Source organism: Peromyscus leucopus, chromosome 13, assembly GCF_004664715.2.
Source record: "Peromyscus leucopus breed LL Stock chromosome 13, UCI_PerLeu_2.1, whole genome shotgun sequence".
Lineage (NCBI taxonomy): Eukaryota > Metazoa > Chordata > Mammalia > Rodentia > Cricetidae > Peromyscus > Peromyscus leucopus.
In genome coordinates this window covers 53,475,482-53,495,658 of record NC_051074.1, presented here as the reverse complement: position 1 = coordinate 53,495,658, position 20,177 = coordinate 53,475,482, and the positions used below count along the sequence as shown (strand labels likewise).

The 20,177-nt window shown below is 43.0% G+C and overlaps 1 protein-coding gene across 3 annotated transcripts in view; it reads right to left on the bottom strand.

Annotated features, from left to right (window-relative positions):
• Fam126b (family with sequence similarity 126 member B) overlaps nucleotides 1-20,177 on the bottom strand; it is a 59,185-nt gene that overhangs the window by 32,093 nt on the left and 6,915 nt on the right. For 2 of the 3 annotated variants that reach the window (XM_028885768.2, XM_028885784.2), the window contains exons 2-4: nucleotides 3,735-3,832; nucleotides 879-950; nucleotides 306-407 (exon numbers count right to left, since the gene is read on the bottom strand). In XM_028885768.2, coding sequence (XP_028741601.1) covers nucleotides 306-407; nucleotides 879-929 — 153 coding nt within the window. In that variant the 5' untranslated portion in view covers nucleotides 930-950; nucleotides 3,735-3,832. Of the gene's footprint in view, nucleotides 1-305; nucleotides 408-878; nucleotides 951-3,734; nucleotides 3,833-20,177 lie in introns of those variants that run through there. The other variant, XM_028885794.1, reaches the window with a different exon arrangement.

The following is a 20,177-nucleotide window of genomic DNA, read 5'->3' as shown; positions in this document are numbered from 1 at the left end:
GTACTGTTAAAATTGGTTTTCCAGAGAAGGAACATTCCAGAACACAAAGAAAAAATAAACATTAAATAAAGACTCCACTGAGATGAGGTGACTGCAGCTGAGACTCAAAGCACACCACCTCCACCAGGAAACAGACCCAGGCCTCTTCACAGGCAGGAAGACGGGGTGGGGAAGGCAAAGCAACTACCCGAGTGCGGAGGGAAGCAGCTTTCCAGTCCCAGGGACAGGATCCACACGCTCACACTGTGCGACTCCAGCACAGCTTCCACCTAACCAGCTAGAACGTCCTTTCTAATTCTTCCTACCTCGTTGTTGGAGTCCTGAATAACTTTATAGAGTGCGGGAACCAGCGCCTTTTTCCGGTGTAAAGTTGCTGCATAGTTGGTGATCTGAGTGTCAGGTAACGCCTAGGGGAAGCCGAAGGACAGCAAAGTGAGTTTAGCATTTAGGAGACGATTTCTTTTACATGAGTGCTACTTGAGTCAAATAAGAGTCAAATAAGAAAATTTAAAGTAATAAATATAATCGAGTAATTAACCTACAAATAATTGGTGAGCCACAAAAACAATTACAAGTTACATATCGTACTAGACTTCCCAGAAACAGGGCTCTTTAAAGTAACCTAGCCCGAAAGAGAGCAGGCTATATTTCAGTTCCTGCACTTATGCTTTTACGAAACACATTTCATACGCATCCATAATATAGTTTTCATTCGAAACTATCTGACTTTTAATCACAGGAAACCAAAGCAGGGAGCAAATATTATTATTAGATGTGAAGATCCCGTCATCTCCTGGATATATTTCCATCCTGACAATTCCTTTTCTTTCCACTTGAAAGCAGCACAGACAGAGGAGCATCTGCGGAGAACACGGTACCTTGAACTCCGACAGCCACTCTTCCACGACTGCCCGCTCGGACCCCAGCATCTTCCCTCCAGTCTTCTTTACCTAAGACACAAGTTTAAGGAATGAACCCGAAGACAGCAGTACCTACAGAGCTTACCAGAGGTGCATCATGTGTCCATCTCACTAGCCAAGAACTCATCTAGTCTGTATTTAGATAGAGGCTTCCGCTCCATTTGGAGTGCAATTACAACTGTTCAAAAATAAACCCTATTTTTAATGATACTTCAGGAACCCACTATCTTCATGCTTTCACATTTCCCCACTTCAAAATGGCAAAGACGGTGTCCTCAAAGTGGATATAGCTATAATCTCAGGACCAGAGAGTCAGAGGCAGGAGGATTGAGAAGTGGAGGTCAACTTGGGCTATGCAGTGAATTCTAAGAAAGGCCTGGGCTACATGGCAAGACCCCGTATCAACAAAACAAAATGCTGAAAAACAGAGCGGTCAAGTGAAACCAAATTACATTATCGAAGACAAATACACAGAGCAAGTTATACACGACAGAACAAACTTTGTAACAAAATATACACATCAAATCTAGAAAAAGCAAGGGCCATATAGTTGGCAAACTAACAGCAGTATATGCATTATGCAAAACAAAGCAGATTCCTAATTTTTCTAAGATGGAAAAATGTCTAACTAGCAAAATCAAACTGAGTAAGTCTGTAAATTATAATCCAATTAAAGTTCACTTTTTTTAAAAGCCTGGAAACAAATATATGCTCAACTATTAAGTGATTGCAGTTGAGGGTAGTCTAACATATTTAGTTATGTATTAAAAATAAGGTCCATTGTATTTTATTTAATTAGATCCGCCTGCCTCTGCCTCCCGAGCACTGGGATTAAAGGCGTGCGCTGCCGCCACCGCCCAGCTTCATGACAAGTCCTTAGTATAAGAGTTTAATTAGGAGAGATAGAGCATTAATTAGGAGATCAGAGACAAATGGCAGGGCCTTGGAGGGAGAGGGAGGCTTCCTTTCAAAACCTGGAGGGAGGGCCAGAGAGACGGCTCCATGGGTAAAAGCATTTGCTGCCAGGCCTGATGTCCTGAGTCCGATCTAACACCCCACGGTGGAGGAGAGAACTGCCTCCCGAAGGCTGTACTGTGACTTCCACATCAGCACATAATGGGCTCAGACCCCACCCCTGCCGGCAAATAAATTAATACATGTTTTTACAAGTCCTAGAGAGGAGCTTCATTAAGAAAGACAGATTAGAGTACAAAAGGAAGAGAGATGATAACATGTGGGGGTGGGACAGGGTGGGGTGTGTATTTGTGGGGAGCTGAAGGAGAAAGATGTCCTTTAGACAAATGCCCTGAACAACAGGATTTCCTGCCTTTTCTAGGTTTTCAGGACGATCAGAAGTTTTAGTATGATTTAGTCTGGCACAGCCTATGTGCTAATGGTCCAGGTACTGGGTAAATTGACCTTGTAGCTTCAAGAGGGAGGGCTAAGCTTACTCATCGCCTCCTCTGTTCTCCAAGACCCGTGTGCTCTAGACCTTATAGCAGGGGCCTGTCAGCTGTAAGGGGCCATGGTCTGATTTCTGAGAGAGAGACACAGAGGGGTGGGGGCGGGCAGCTGTAGGATCTACGATCTAATAAAATGCCCCTTGGACAGCTTCACTGTCTTTGACGACTTCACTCCGTAAGGCAATCTGTTGTGTACTCCGAAAACCAGTGTTTTCTGTAATGCTGGCTATCCTGCTCTCCTCACGTGGATTCACAGACACAGAACTAACTTACGACACCTTCTCAACCAAGTTCATCATTCCTCACAGGGTGGGGAGACGGTAAAGGAATACAGACACAACCAGGCCAATTCTGAACCCGTGAGTCTACTCCCTACAACAGTCACACTCAAGCCCGCAACACGTGACGGCTAGGTTCTGTGATGGCAGATCCCCGTCTGGATCGCCTCAGTTTTCGCTGGATGGGGGTAAGGCTGGCGGCGTTGAGCCCCCTTGCCTACAGCCATTCTGGAGACGTCGTAAACCACACCAGTTGTTGGTTCACCAGGATGACGGATCTGGTGGTCAGACTCCATGCAGCACGAGCTCTATCTTTGCAAGTGTTCTTGTGCCTTGTCCCGATTCTGAACCTTGTCAACACGAGGCTTTCACTGACATACCCCTGTCAGCCATTTCTGAGTTCCAACCAACTGCCCTCCTGGGTAGGTCCAGCTAGGTGACTGTGCTCATTCCCCGTTCTCTCTTGGCGTGTCTTGGCATGAGTTTTCTATGAAAACAGTGGAATTGTAGGGACGTGTGCAGGATCATGGGTCAAAGCACAGTAGATTTGGGAATGAGTATCTGGGCTCTCTCCTCTTCCAAACCCCTCTCTGATGAGCTAAGGATGACCTTTGAACTCTGAGGTGCTGGGATTACAGGCAAACAAAACAATACCTGGCCTTGATTGTATGTATTTTGCATGTCATTAACAAACCCTGGAAGAGCAGGTTTCTTGCTCTAGCCACATTTCAAATACTCAGAACCTACATGTGGTTATTTTCCCACATCAGAGAGAACAGAAAAAGAACACAGCCATGGTCACAAACGTTGCTTTGGACAACAGTGATGCAGATGAACCTGACAGCACAATTGTGCTGAATAAATTAACTAAACAGAAGTGGAATTCAGATAATACATTTGTTAAATGCAAATAATTCAAAAATTGAATTCAAAGGTAATAAGATATGGTCATTTCAGGTAAAACTGTATAATAAATAAAGCTGCTCACCAAAGATTACCAAAAATTCTTAAAATGTTTAATCATATGGGAAATTTATTCTTCATCTTTTAAAAAGTTAAGGTCATAATTTTACCTGTCTTAAGATCAGTTTTCTAAAGGAGGAGGTGGCACAGGAATACGGCAGAGTTCAAGTGTGGAATTCATTTGTTGAGAGTTAAATATTTTCCAACTCTATAAAAAATAAAAATAGGAAATTCAAATAGTAAGAGAATATTCTCAACAACATAAACACAAAATGTTTTAAATAACACTCAGAAAACAGTTCTTCATTTTGTGTGTCTGCAGGTGCTGATGGCGCACATGTACATGTGTGAGGCTGCACACACCTGTGCACGGTCATGTATGTGGAAGACACTGAGCATCCGCCTCTATTGCTTCCCACTTTATCCCCTTCCCACAGTACCGTTTTTGTTGTTGTTGTTGTTGTTGGGCTGGCAGCCAGCAAGCCCCAGGGACCTGCCTGTCTCCATATCAGCATGTGGAGACAGAGCATGTGCCCCTCAGCACCAGGAGGACAGACACAGGCAGAAATGCCTGGCTTTTTACACTGAGCTCAGGTCCTCGACGTCTGTGCAGTAAGCACACTTACCACTCACTGTAGCTCACCTAACCTAAAACATTCTAGAATAATGAGCACACTTGTATGTACACCTTTATCATATCCAAGAAAAAAAAAACATTATTTTGGACACACAAAGTCTCAAATTTTAGCTTCAAGTGTCCCATTAATTATCTTTAAGATGTTGGGTAGGTTATTTAAATTGCTGGAGATTCACCTGAAAAAAAAATCTATAAAATTAAGTCTTTTCCTTACAAACACTACTGACTCTGATTTTTGAAACATACTGTAGTGATGCATCCTTTCTCTCACAAGAGTTTCCTTTAGGCCTCTGCAGCCTCACCACAGCATGTGTGCACCTACCCATCCATCCCCACTCCTAAACTAAATAAATAACAAATGGAAAATAGATTCTATAGCAGTCATGCTAACTGGTTTATAACAAAGATAATACTGCAATGCAACTGGAAAAGAAGAGTCTTAAAAAGATGTCAGGCAATTAGGGTATCTCTATGGAAAACAATGTATTAAAAAGATGTTAGGGGCTGGAGAGATGGCTCAGAGGTTAAGAGCACCGACTGCTCTTCCATAGGTCCTAAGTTCAATTACCAGCAACCACATGGTGGCTCACAACCATCCGTAATGAGATCTGGTGCCCTCTTCTGGCCTGCAGGCGTACATGCAAACAGAACACTGTATACATAATAAATAAATAAATCTTTAAAAAAAAAAAAAGATGTTAGGCAATTAGGGTATCATCTCTATGGAAAACAATGTACTGTGACCCTCAACCTTACACTATTGACAGAAGTCAATTCCAGGGACCGGCAGATGATTCCCTGGGCTAGGGCACTTGCTGCCAAGTTTGAGAACCTGGGTTTGATCCCGGAAACCTCATGGTAAAAGGAGAGAACTGACTCCCAAAAGCTGTCCCCAGACCTGTACACACGTGTGTGCACGGACATCTTCCCCACTCTTGCCTCTAATTAAGTGTTTAAAAGGAGGAAAATTCCAAGTGGAACGTGGATCTAAGTGTTGGGGGCAGTGGGTGTGGAGCAAAACATCTATGTAAGCACCCAAATGTACCTTCCACCCTCCTCTTCTTCTTTGTTTTTTTGAGACGGTCTCACAATGCAGTTGGCCTTAAAGTTGCAATCCTCCTTGCTTCAACCTCCCAAGCCCTGAGATTGTGGCTCTATGCGCCACCATCATGCCCCACCTGGGCAAACATCTTAAAAATAAACCGAAAGCTCTGACGACAGCCACTGGACTATATCAAATCTGCCAACAAAAAACAGCTCAGCGCGTGGAGTCCATTTTCCTGGGATAGCAGAAGTAACATTCTGAAAATGTTTATAGACTTAATTTACAGAATCAATGAAATATCTACCAAAATTTCTGTGCCATATTTCACAGGTTTAGAGAAAATACCAGAATTCCTATGGAACCTAGAGTATTATTGGGGTATTACAAAACCCAACCTCCAATTATCCTATAGAGCCGTAGTGATAAAGACAGCCTGGTGCTGACACAGAACCACAGGCAGACCAGACTAGAGGACCTGCAGGTAAGAGGGCAAAGCTAAACCAAGTTCATTTTTTGACAAAGGAAGTAGAAACATACTTTGGAAAGAAGAACTTGTTCAACAAATGGTGTTGGTAAAATTGGATTTCCACCTACAGAAGATGAAATTAAATTTGTATCTTTCATCTTGTACAAAAAAAAAAAATCAATTCAAAATGGGCCAAAGACCTTAAGACCAGAAACACTGAAAACTTTTGAAGAAAACATGGGGATACCCATCAAGATACTGGGTTAGCTAAAAAGGACTTTCAAATAGAACACACAGCACAGGGACTCAGCCCAAGTGGGATTTATTACATGAGAATCAGTTTCTATATAGCCAAGGACACAGTCAGCAGCCCACACAGCAGCCCACACAGTGGGTGAATCTTTACCAGCCACACTTCAGACAGGGGGCTGATATTCAGAACTTACAAAGAATTGTAGAAATCAAAAACTATGGAAATAAAACTGTCAATCAACAAATGGGTAAATTAACTGAATAGATAGTTTTTGTTTTGTTTTGTTTTAGGAAATACAAATGACCAGTAACTATTTTTTTAAAGTATTCAATACCCCTCACCATCAGGGAAATGCAAATTAAAACTACTATGAGATACCATCTTACCCAGTTAGAATGGCTGTCCGTCATCAACAAATCTGACAACACGTACTCACTGTCAAGTGGGGGTACAAATTAACACAGCCTTTGTGGAAATCAGTTTGCATATTTCTCAAAAAATTAAAAATAGAACTACCATATGACCCAGCATATACCCAGAGAATGACATACCCTCCCATAGAGATATTCACACTTCCAAGTTCATTGCTGGTTCATTCACTTTAGCAAAGAATTGGAACTAACCTATTAACCCATCAGCAAATGAACAGAATGGGAATTTGGGGGGGAAAATATGAGTACTATTCAGCTCTAAAGAAAAAATGAAAGTTTAAACATTTGCAGACAAGCCAGGTGGCACATGCCTTTATATCCCAGCACTCGGGTGGCAGAGCCAGGTGGATCTCTGTGAGTTCGAGGCCAGCCTGGGCTACAGAGCGAGATCCAGGACAGGCACCAAAACTACACAGAGAAGCCCTGTCTCAAAAAACCAAATTTGCAGACAAATGGACAAACTTAGAATATATAATATTAAGAAAGGCCACACAATATCAGGGGAAAAAACTTGCATGTTCTCTCTTCTATGAGGGATCCAGCCAACAATACATGTATGTGTGTAAACAAACGCACATGTGGATGCAGCATGACATAAAGAAGAGCCAAGAAAGGCTCAATATTAGACAATATGGAGGGACTGATGGGGGATTCAGTTATCAAAGACATGAGTTATGAAAGAGGGTATAAAGCTAATCGTTTTCTCCAGTTCTAATTCTTTTCTGATTGTGGATAAGATCATAAAATATATTTTCAAATCTGAAAGTTTAAAATCTAATGTGAAGCTCCATAGCTTCTATTCAAATGCCTATTCTAACTGTATAGAAGAATTTCACTCAGTTGTACAGACTCTGGGTCTCCTTAATTTCAGGGTGTAATATTTATTTTATTTGCAAGTTTTTCACTATAAAGTTTATTTTAAAATATAGTCTATTAAAGAATAATAAGATGGAGAACCATTGAAGAAAATATTTAACACTGACCTCTGGCCTCTACACACACTGTCATGCATGTGCATATGCACCTGTACACATGTATCCACACACAGAATAAAAGAAAAGTCAAATCTAGGAAATGGCCTTCCCTTTGTCAACAGTGACAGGCAAACATTTACCTTCTTCTTTGAAACTTTTGTTTGAGACAGGGTCTCACTACATAACCCTGGCAGGCCAGAAACTCACTATGTAGACCAGGCTGGCCTCAAACTCATAGACATCTGTCTCCCTCTGCCTCCCCAGTGCTGGGATCAAAGGTATGTTACACCATATATTTACACCTTAGGTCTCTCAATACTGGACACTGTCAGTGAAGAACAATCAATTTCCTTCCTAAATATTCAGGCCTCAACGTAAGGAGTGCAAACCTGGTGCCATCCTCATCTCTAATGGCCACAAGAAAACTAATTAGTACTTGTGTATGTTAGGAAACTACCAGAATCCAGAAAAAGAAGCGTCACATGATTAGAGAACTCACAAAAGGCCACCAATCAGATTAAAGATTGATTAGAGAACACAGGGTCCTTCCTTCCTAAGTACAGAGATAGAAATGGTGGAAAGGAACACAGGGAACTCAGAGCTCTGCCTGCCTCTGCTTCTGCCTCCCAATGCTGGGAATTAAAGGCATGCACCACTATACCTGGATAAATATCTTTTTTTTGGGGGGGTGTTTGAAGACAGGGGTTCTCTGTGTAACAACAGTCCTGGCTGTCCTGGAACTCGTTCTGTAGACCAGACTGGCCTCAAACTCACAGAGATCCGCCTGCCTCTGCCTCAGCGCAGGGACTAACGGCGTGTGCCACCACTGCCTGGCTCTGGCTAAATATGTTTTTTAAAAATGTGCTAAATCAAACTGGTATATGAAAAACTGTAATATGTGAGAAGAAAAAAAAACCATTATATCAGAACAATAGACTTTCCAGGGAAAAAATTAATGAACTTAAAAACAGAGCAACATAAAATTAGTCAAGATGGAAGCAGAATTAAATAACCTGCACTTTATCAAGTGGGGGACCCAATGTGAACTCTTATATATATTTGGTCATTCCAGTTTATCTAATTAAGCCGATGAGACCAGCAAGGTTATTCGAAGTGTATCCCCCAGACAAGGAATCAGCATTAGTTAACTACCCTACAGAGGGTAAGGTGGACTACTTTTTAATCTACTGATTTCATACTGAAACTTGCCCAGCTATGTAAGAAAAACTAAGGGAATATGGCTACAAGACCTACCCACATGCAGGTAACTATTCTTCCATTATCTGTAATTAATACCAACCATACTAAGATAACCAGAATATAACAAGGACCAGCTCATCTTCAGAAAGTCTGTTTTTGGCTGGGACTATAGCTCACTCGGAGAGTGCTTGCCTGGCGTGCACAGGTCTCTATAGCAACCACGTATGGTGTTGCACAACTGCCATCCCCACACTGGGAGATGGCAGCAAGAAGATCGGAAGTTCAAGGTCATCTTCAATTACATGGGAGCTCTGGGCCAACTCTGGCTGGAAGTCCAATAGAAAGAAAAGATACACTTTTTCATCATTACTGATTCTTTTTTTTGTTTGTTTGTTTGGTTTTTTTCGAGACAGGGTTTCTCTGTGTAGCTTTGCGCCTTTTTCTGGAACTCACTTGGTAGCCCAGGCTGGCCTTGAACTCACAGAGATCTACCTGGCTCTGCCTCCCGAGTGCTGGGATTAAAGGCGTGCGCCACCACCACCGCCCGGCCATTACTGATTCTTATATAGTATTTCTAATTTCTTCTGCCTCAAACTATAAATAGGAAAGCAGGTAATTTGCTATCTGAAAAACTTCTAAGATGACAAGTAATAATAGTAAAACACCACCTTGGCTGGCCTGGAACTCATTATGTAAGCCATAGCTAGTCTCAAACTCATATAAATCAACTGCTTTTGCCTCCTGAGTGCTGGGATTAAAGATGTGCATCATCACAACCAACTTCAGGGGTCATAGTAAGAGTTTTGAAAGAAACCTTGAACAGTGTTGAGACTAGTAACAACTATTGAGAGTTCTGATTTTGGATTAAATGCATTTTGCATCAGGAAATGGCCATGAGCCTGTGGGGGCCCATAGGTGGAATGTGGTGTTTGAATGAGAAACGTCCCACACAGGTTCATGTATTTGAACACATGGTCCCTAGCTGATGGCACTGTTTGAGGAGCTTATGGAAACCTTAGAGGGTGAATTCTTTTTTATTTGTTTTGATTTTGTTTGTTTGTTTTGTTTTTCAAGACAGGGTTTCTCTATGTAACAGCTCTGGCTGTCCTGGAACTCACTTTGTAGACCAGGATGGCCTTGAACTCACAGAGAGCCGCCTGCCTCTGCCTCCCAAGTGCTGGGATTAAAGGCAAGGATAAAAATGATTCATGAAAGCAACTAAAAGCGTCCCATTACTTGATAGTTTCCAAAACAGCTAATTAGCAAGACATTCTGTGAGACACTGAATGTTAGGAACTAGCAAGCAATGCTTAATTTAAAAACAACTGTGCACAATTAAGGCAACATTATACATCAGCCTAGCAACCCTACCTGCTGGAAGGTCAGCCTACTAAAGAAAAAGATAATGAAAACAGTGACTAGCAAAAACCCTTCCTACTCAAAGATATGCCCTAGATGCCAATGATGCCAAGCCACATGACTTAGCAATACTTGTCTTTTCCATCCGTGGCCATCTACTGCTTCAGTCACACTGGCTGTCTCGGTGTCTTCAGCATGTCAATCATTCTTGCTCTGTGCTGCCACCACCCTGGGGCCAGCTGCTGACGTTGTTTTGTTAAGTTTACTCAGGTCTTGGCTGCAGGGGGGCTGTAGTCAAGGGTAGACATGCACTGCACAAGGCCTGTGTTCTGTCTTCAGCACTGCAAAACCAAACTATCCACTACCCATTTTGTCCCACTAGAATATAAGCACAAGACACACGTGGGAGAAAGTATTTATTCACCTCTATATCCACAATGTCTGGACAAAGTAATAGTCATTTCATAGACCAGAAAGGAAAGTTATGTAAGTGGCACGCACTGAAGCAAGAAAAACGGGCAGCAGCTGGGCGTTGGTGGCACACGCCTTTAATCCCAGCACTCAGGAGGCAGAGCCAGGCAGATCTCTGTGAGTTCGAGGCCAGCCTGGGCTACCAAGTGAGCTCCATGAAAGGCGCAAAGCTGCACAGAGAAACCCTGTCTCGAAAAAACCAAAAAGAAAAGAAAGAAAGAAAATCGGGCAGCATAAGATTCAGAAAAACCTTACAGGAAGGCTGGGATTGGTACAGCAAAGAAACTGGTTAAAAGAGAAGATGGAAAAGCTCGCCAACCAAGACTGCCAGGTAACAGCTAAGGTGTGAACAAAACAAACCTATCACAACGCAAATACAAAAAAAGGCGGGCGCTATGCAAATAGATCGCAGAGGGTCAAGCACTCCTCACCATGCACACATCCCTGCCCAATTCCTTGCTCCAGAACACAGGAACCTGGACATCTTCACGGGTACCCACTGAGCTCTGCAATGACGGCAAAACACAACAGAGCAATGGCTTCAGAAAACCTGTCCTCCATAAGAGCAATGAAGCCTTAAAAACACTGTCGGACTCAAGTTCTCACCAACTTTGGAAATGAATCGGAAGCGTGAAGCAAACTGGGACGTGTATATTCGAGAAAGGCAGCTGTGGAGGTGGCTGGGTGGATAAAGCACAGGCCAGGGAAGTCTAAGGACCAGGGTTCAGAGTCGGGATCTCCAGAACGCAAGCAGAGGAGACAGCAGTGTTCTGGGGATGTCTTTCTGTAGGCTGGGAATATGTGTTGCTCTGACTGGTTGATAAATAAAGCCGTTTGGCCTATGGCAGGGCAGGATGGAGCCAGGCGGGAAAACGCAAGGGAGACAGTGAAAAGAGAAAGGAGAGTAAGGGGAGATGTCAGCCGCCCCATCCAGGGAGCAGCATGCAATGGCACACAGGTAAAGCCACAAAACACGTGGTGACATAAATTAATAGAAATGGACTGAGTTTAGTTATAAGAGCTAGCTAGCAAGAAGCTTGAGCTACAGGCCATGGCCATACAGTCTGTAGTTAATGTAAGCCTCTGTGTGTTTATTTGGGTCTGAGTGGCTTCGGGACCGGGTGGGACACAGGAAAACTTTCAACACTCCTACAGGGAGATGGGTGGTGGGGACAGGGAAACCCCAGGAGGTTCAGTGGCCTGAGGCAGAAACTCAACAAGAGACTCTGCTCCAAACAAGGGGAAGGTGAGGACCAGCAGCCTCCCAAATCATACATGCTATGCACACATACATCACATCCATATCCCCTACATATGGGGGTGGGGATGGGAGGTAGGGGGTGAATCTTGGCTAAGAACAGAGAGCTTTGTAGAGTTTTAATCTGCTCTATTCCCATGCTCCACAACAGCTCTGAGAACAGCCCACAATCACAGTGAAAATCACAGGGGGCAGCCACTGAAGGATACACAGGCCAAAGTGCCTTCAAGGCTTCATTCCCAGAGAATGTAATTTCCTGGAAGATCCCCATCTACAAAGCTATCATTGCTCGGCACCAACCTGGAGTTTAGCCAATATCAGGGTTCCTTGAGGTACTGGGAAAACAAACGGAACAAACATTTGGGCAACAAAAACATTAAAAAGAAAAGCTGGAGAATGAGCTGGGTGTGGTACTCCATGCCTACAAGCCCAGCACTTGGATCAGTTCAACGTCATTCTCAGATCAGGAGGATCAGTTCAAGGTCATTCTCAGCTACAAGAGACCCTAGTTCAAAGGGGGGGGGGTCCTAGAGATGAGATGTCCACACCAATTTCCAAGAGTCTAGAAGGTGATATTCCATTCAGAAAGACCTATATAAACATGCTAGGCATATAGTATGTTTAGGTAATATAGACACAACCATCAAGGTGTAAAAATAAATGCCAAGAAAATATGCTGAACTTAGAATAAACCTTTGAATAATAAACATTTAAAGAAGCTGATATTCAAAGAACAGAATGAGAAAAGGTAGTCTCTGGATTTGACCGAATTTTAACCTCTAAAAATTTTAACCCATGCATACCTAGCTAACAGACACAATTCCAAACAAGCTTTCTTAAGGTAAAGATATGTAAGCTAATTGACATTTTCCTTTTTGTGTTTCCCCTCCATTTTTATTGTAGTATAATACAAATATAAAATTTACCACCTTGCTGGGCCGTGGTGGCATATGCCTTTAATCCCAGCACTCGAGAAGCAGAGACAGGCAGACCTCTGTGAGTTCAAGGCCAGCCTGGTCTATAAAGTGAGTTCTAGGACAGGCTCCAAAGCTACAGAGAAACCTTGTCTCATAAAAAATAAAAAATAAAAATAAAAAAAATTTACCACCTTATTGGTGATGTTAACATGATTCATATGGTTGTACAATCACTATCTTCACATTCTTCTCATCTTGCAAAACTCAAACTCTATAACCATTACATGATACTCCCCATGTTGCCTCTCCCCCATTCTCTCCCTAACAGCCACCGCTCTGCTGTATGTCTTGGTTTTTGAGCACTCTAAGTACCTCATAAAAGTAGAATCAGTTAGTATTTTATGTGACTAGCTAATGTCCCTTAGTATAATATCTCCAAAATTCATACCTGTTACAGAATACTGCAGAATGTCCTTCCTTGTTAAGTCTAGACAAGATTTCAGTGTATACATAGGACATTTTACATTTTGCTAATCAATTCATCTGTTGATGGGTACTCGGACTGTTTCCAAGTTTTAGGTATTGTCAATGATGTTAAAATGAACATTAATTAGTGTGTGTGTATACATATATTTCCTCAAGACCCTGACCCTAATTCTTTTGGGTGTTATACATAATGCAATCTCTAAAAAGGGAAAGAAGGAAACTTAATAGAGGAGACTGAGTGTCCTGGTGCACACTTGTAATTTCAGCACTTGAGGCTGAGGCAGGAGGACACCAAGTATCTAAAAAAGTCAGTCTAGGGTACATCATGAGATCATTTAAAAAAAAAATCAAACAAAAAAATTGAGGGGAAGAGGGATGGAGAGATGGCTCAGTGGTTAAGAGTACTCTTCCAGAAGACTCAGGTTTAATTCCCAGCAACCACATGGCTGCTCAAAACTGTCTGTAACGCCAATTCCAGGGAACCCAAAACCCATGGCAAAACACTAATGCACATAAAATAATTTTTTTTTTTTAAAAAATTGAGGGGAATGAAATAGGAGCAGGCATCTAAGAACCAATACATTTCCTCCTTTCCAACAATGACTATTATTAACTCTTAAATAAATAGTATTAGAAAAGTTTTAATGTACATTTTCTAATTTTAAATATAGTTAAATGTATATGAAGCATTTATCTTTAAAATTTTATAACAACAGCCAGGCAGCGGTGGCGTATGCCTTTAATCCCAGCACTCGGGAGGCAGAGGCGGATCTCTGTGAGTTGGAGGCCAGCCTGGTCTACAGAGCAAGATCCAGGACAGGTAGAAAAACTACACAGAGAAACCCTGTCTCGGGAAAAAAAAAAGTTTATAACAACAAATTAAGAAAAGAGCTAATCAGATAATCCTCTTATAGTATTGTTAATGAATTTCTTTCCTATTCTAAGGTTTTAGATTTATTGTTTTTCTTTGTAAGTGTACGAGCATTTTGTGTGCATGTATGTCTGTGCAGTATATGTGTGCAGGGCCAGCGGAGGTCAGAACAAAGTGTCAGAGACCCTTGGAACTGGAGTACAGACTGTAATGAGCTGCCATGTGGGTGCTGGGAATTGAACCGGGATCTCTGGAAGAACAGTCAGTGCTCTCAACCCGAGCCGTCTCTCTAGCCTCTGAGGTTTTATACATGCTCAGCCTAAATTTTCTCCTTTACGATCACACATTCCTCTAGGGCTTATTTTTACTAGCTAGTATTCTACAGCATGGACTATACTGGCTGTCCTAGTTAGGGCTGCTGTTGCTGGGATGAAACACCATGACCACAGCAACCTGAGGGGGAAGGGTTTGTTTGGCTTCCACGTCTAGTCCATCACTGAAAGAAGTCAGGGCAGGAACCCAAGCAGGGCAGGAAGCTGGAGGCAGGAGCCGATGCAGGGGTATGGAGGGGTGCTGCTTACGGACTTGCTCCCCATGGCTTGCTCAGCCTGCTTATAAGACCCAGGACCACCGGTCCAAGAGTGGTCCCACCCACAATGCGCCAGGCCCTCCCACACCAATCACTAATGAAGAAACTGCCCTCCAGGCTTGCTTACAGCCCAATTTTCTGGAGGCTTTTTCTCAGCCGAGGCTCCCTTCTCCCCAGTGACTCTACCTTATGTCAAGCTGACATGAAACCAGCCAACACACTGGTGCTTTTCAGACATTTTCCATCATCTATATACTATATACTATACACAGTGATCCTCTGTGTAACTGTTATTATCCCAATTTCACAGACGAGGAGACAGGCGCCGAGGGATTAAGTCATTTCAAAAGGTCACATAATCAGTAGCTAGATTGACAGTCAACTCTGTCAATCTAGACTCTGAGGACTGGTTTTCCTCACTAGACAGGGCCTTGCATTCTCTAGTCTAGGCTGGCCTCGAACCTGCAGCTCTGCTCTACCTTAAACTGAGCCAAACAACCCTTCTTCCTTCACGGGTTCTTGTCCGGCACTCTGTCGCGATAAAGAGAGAACAGTACATAAGTGCCCTGACAGGCAAGCTTAAATTCTAGAAGTAACACGAATCACGTTAGTGTGCTGCTGCTTCCTCACATTTCCCAAATAACCCAGAAGGCTGCCCGTTTTAAAAGGAGCCCAAGGCAAGCTGGGCATGGTAGCATACAGCTACGCTGCTCTTGGGGATACCTTCAACTATGAGCTAACTATCCTGCTCTTCCTTCAACTCTCCAGTGAAAAATCCTCTTACAAAGCTTCCCCCTCCATCAATGCAGCCTTCCCGACAACGCTCCCATCCCAACAACTGTCAACCGAGGGTCCAGGGCTGTGAAAAGAACTCATACTACCTAAAAAAGAACGAAGTTCTAATTCTTTTATCAATGCATAACTAAGACCTATATTCCCATTATATTATGAATGTACATGGGGCGCACAAAATTTTCTGTCATTTGGATGCTTAATAGAAATTTGTTGTTCCTTTTTACTCTTCGGCTCTTTTGGGGGGGCACCACGCAGTTCCCAAATAAACTGCACATGGAGGCTTATTCTTAATTATTAATGCCTGGCCTTAGCTTGAATTGTTTCTTGCCAGCTTTCCTTAACTTTAACTTATCCCGTCTACCTTTTCCCTCTGGCTTTTCCCATTCTCTTACTTCTGTAAATCTTACTCTTACTCCATGATTGGTTGTGTAGCTGGGTGGCTGGCCATGGAGTCCTCCTCCTTCTCTGCTACTTCTTTTTCTCCTCCCAGATTTCTCTTTCTATATATTCTCTCTGTCTGCCAGCCCTGCCTGTCCTTTCCCCTGCCTCGCTATTGGCCGTTCATCTCTTTACTAGACCATCAGGTGTTTTAGACAGGCACAGTACCACAGCTTCACAGAGTTAAACAAATGCAACATAAACAAAAGTCACACTCCTTAAAATACTATTCTACTACAGAAATTACAGGTATTTTTCACTGTCAAGTTAACAGTTATTAGAGCCATTCAAATATCATTTGTGTCCCATCCTGGATAAGAATATTCTAATCTCATTTACCCATATAGTTGGACAAACACCCTAGTTGTTTCTTTGAGGTTACTGTGGATGACACTTAACTGCCTGTAGACAGATTTCCTTTACTGGGGGTGGGTTTCACATGATCAGCTGAAGGCCCAAACAGAACAAAATTGCTAAACCTTTCCCATGTAAGAGTGTTCTTCCTGCCCAAATATGCCTTTCCTCTAGGACATCAGTATTTACTTGGGTTTTTTTTTTTTTGGGGGGGGGGTCAAACCTCTGCCCTTTCTGGGTCTCAAGCCAGACAATTTTGGTGTAAAATAACTACATCGTCTCGGCTTTTAGGCATTTGGACACTGAAAGGAACTACATTAACTCTGTTGAGCTGCTTACCAACTTATCTTGCGGTTCTTGAGACTGGTTAACTTAGTCATATGAGCCAACTTCTAACCAATTTCATAATGAATCACACACAGCATCCTCTATTAGCGGTTGTTTTTCTGGATAACACTGATAAAGATGAGCCTTTTGGAACAGAGAATGCTTATCTTAGGTGGTGCACCAGTATGCACTCTTCAGAAAGGTAGCATCTAGGATCAGTTGATTAGCAGACATCAAATCAGAGGACAAATGTTGGCGGCACATAAAATAAGAGAGTGACTCTTGGGACCCCTTCTTCTTGGGTTGAGGAACAGCCTTCTTCCTCTACCTTAGAACATGAAAAAGTTCACTTCTGCCGGGCGGTGGTGGCGCATGCCTTTAATCCCAGCACTCGGGAGGCAGAGCCAAGGGGATCTCTGTGAGTTCGAGGCCAGCCTGGGCTACCAAGTAAGCTCCAGGAAAGGCGCAAAGCTACACAGAGAAACCCTGTCTCGAAAAACCAAAAAAAGAAAAAGAAAAAAAAAAGAAAGAAAGAAAAGAAAAGAAAAAGAAAAAGTTCACTTCTTTCCATTTAATAATGCCCCTCCAAAAAGACCGCCTCCTCCTCTCCCTCTTACACCCTGTAAAAACTGATGTGGTAGACAAAGGCACAGTGGTAGCTATTCCCAATAGACCTTAAAACTCAAGACTTTTCCATGTCAGAAACTTGTGTACAAGTGTATAAGTCCTATTATTAAACTACAACTTTGCTGCAGGCCACAGGAATATATCATAAGAACTCAGCTGGTTATGGCAAAGTCACTACCTGGAGGAATCAAGGAATTCCTCCAGAGGAAGCCAAATCTCAAGGAGTTTTTGGTGTTACTTGGCTTGTTATATGTCAGCTGTATTCTGTTATGAAAATCATGTGTGCCTTCATAGTTTTCCCAATTGACTTTTCCCTAAGAAGGGCTAACAGTGTGGACTGATCACTCTCTGGACATACACAATCCAGGTATTTGGAGAACAGCCTCAGGAAAGGCTTTCTCTGGAATCAGATTATCTCCCTTAGTCACTTTCAAGGACTACAGGAAACATCACTCAGGTGGGCGCCCAACTTCCGAGGATAACAATGATAACAGCCCACATTCCAGTCTCCTGACTTAAGGTAAATTCCACAAGAAAACACCACCTAGGAGAGGTGGACGTTAAGTAATAGCTTTACACAATTTAGCTCAGACCCTCCCTTTATATACTGGGACTTCCAGGGCACAGGACGGAGAAGAGAGAAGAGAATGGAAGAACTAGATGGGTAAGAACTTGACAGGAACAAACTGAGATGGGGAAGAACTAGATTGAAGGGCTAGAAGAGAGGACTAGAGGAACGAGATGGAAGATGAGGAAGAGCCAGATGAGAGAGAAGGAGATGGGAGAGAAGATGATATGGGAAGGAACAAGATGGATGAGAACCTAGAAGGGGCAGAACTAGATGAAGGAATTAAGATAGAACCTAGAGGGGACCGCTGCTGTGGATATCATTCTATATAAATAAAACACTGATGGCCAGTGACCAGGCAGGAAGTAGGTGGCCAGGTAGGAAGTAGGTGGGACAAGGAGAGAGGAGAATTCTGGGAAGCGGAAGGCTGAGGAGGAGACACTGCAGCCACCGCCAGGACAAGCAGCATGTAAAGACGCCGGTAAGCCACCAGCCACGTGGCAAGGTATAGATTTATAAAAATGGGTTAATTTAAGATAAAAGAACAGTTAGCAAGAAGCCTGCCACGGCTATACAGTTTATAAGTGATATAAGCGTCTGAGTGATTATTTTATAAGTGGATTGTGGGACTGCGGGGCTTGGGGAACCTGGAGAGAAGCCCTCCAGCAACAGACCGCAGACAAGTGTAGAGAGAAATCAGGCTAGAAATGAGCTAAATACGAGAACAGAATATAAGCTTGTAACTGACACAGAATAATAAAGTATATGGACTAAGGAGTTTCGTGTACGTAGATTCATTTCTTCTCATCAAAGATTAATTATCAGCTGGTTGTAGATTCTTCCCGGACCCTAGAAGAGGACTATCGGTGGGCTGGGACCCCCATGGTCCCTGATACAACTTCTCTAGAGCAGAGTGTGTTCTCTGTTGTGTTTGCATTTCTAGTTCTTCAGATCAAGTATATAGTTAGTAGTTTATTCATATTAAATGAATAGCTTCACAGCAATAGCTGGGCAATGACACAGTAAAGAGGAAAAGCAGCAAATATGAAAACGATTACTAGTTTATACACAACATAGCGCCCTAGCCCTGAGCCCACGGATCTAGTCTACACACTCAACTAAAGCCACCTTTAAACTTGATTTGCAATTGTGTATAACAAAAGACTGAGTTTCTCTTGTCAAAAATCAAAGAAGTAAGCTGGGCGTTGGTGGTGCACGCCTTTAATCCCAGCACTCGGGAGGCAGAGCCAGGCGGATCTCTGTGAGTTCGAGGCCAGCCTGGGCTACCAAGTGAGATCCAGGAAAGGCGCAAAGCTACACAGAGAAACCCTGTCTCGAAAAAAAAAAAAGAAAAAAAAAAAATCAAAGAAGTGCCAGGCGGTGGTGGCGCACGCCTTTAATCCCAGCACTCAGGAGGCAGAGCCAGGCGGATCTCTATGAGTTTGAGGCCAGCCTGGGCTACAGAGTGAGTTGCAGGACAGGCTCCAAAGGTACACAGAGAAACCCTGTCTTGAAAACAAAACAAAACAATAACAACAACAAAAAAAAAAATCAAAGAAGTTCTGCATAGGGTTTCTAAAAATGTTTCTTCAAAATGAATGTGTGCACTTTGTTTTTTCTTTCTTCTGCCTAGAACTGGTCAGTATCACCAGGTGACTGTGAATGGGAGACACAAATTGAACAAGGTCAAAGAAAACCAAGGGAGCCTGGGTCCCTGACAAGCCTGACATGCATCATTCCTACACTGTCTATTTCTGATTTTTAAGAATTTAAATAAAGAGGTGAACTTTTTTTTTTTTTTTTTTTTTTTTTGGTTTTTTGAGACAGGATTTCTCTGTGTATTCCTGGCTGCCTGTCCTCGAACTCAGAGATCCGCCTGCCTCTGCCTCCTGAGCACTGGGATTAAAGGTGTGCACCACCACACCTGGCTAAGCAGAGGTTATTTATCTGTTTTCAGCTACCGAAATACAATTCCCAACCGGTAAGGAAGACAATGGCTTTAACAACAAAGCAGTGGTACCAGACACCTCCGCCTTCAGAGGAGCCTCCGTGTGATACAGAGTGAGTGTCAGATGTTTCTACTGTAGGAGGGCCTCTCCCCTCTGAGGGCACAGCACAGTCACGATTCAGATGACCGGGCGAGGAGCCCAGCACACTGACAGCTGTCACACCACGGTACTGCAGCCTCTGGCCGACACCGCAGCTTACAGCACAGAAAAGTAACACAGCTCACAAGGCTGTTACCAGAAAAACAAAACTGCAAGAAAGTCAGAATTAGGGGAATGAAACATTTTATTGAAAAGAAAGTGTTAAAAGTTGTTTAAGGGGCTGGGGAGATGGCTTAGCAGTTAGGAACACTGTTGTGTTCAGGGCCCAGGTTCAATTCCCTACTCATAGGGCAACTCACAGCTGTCACCAGTTCCAGGGAATCCGACGCCCTCTGCTGGCCTCCGTGGGCATCACATGCACACAGTACACAGATGTGCA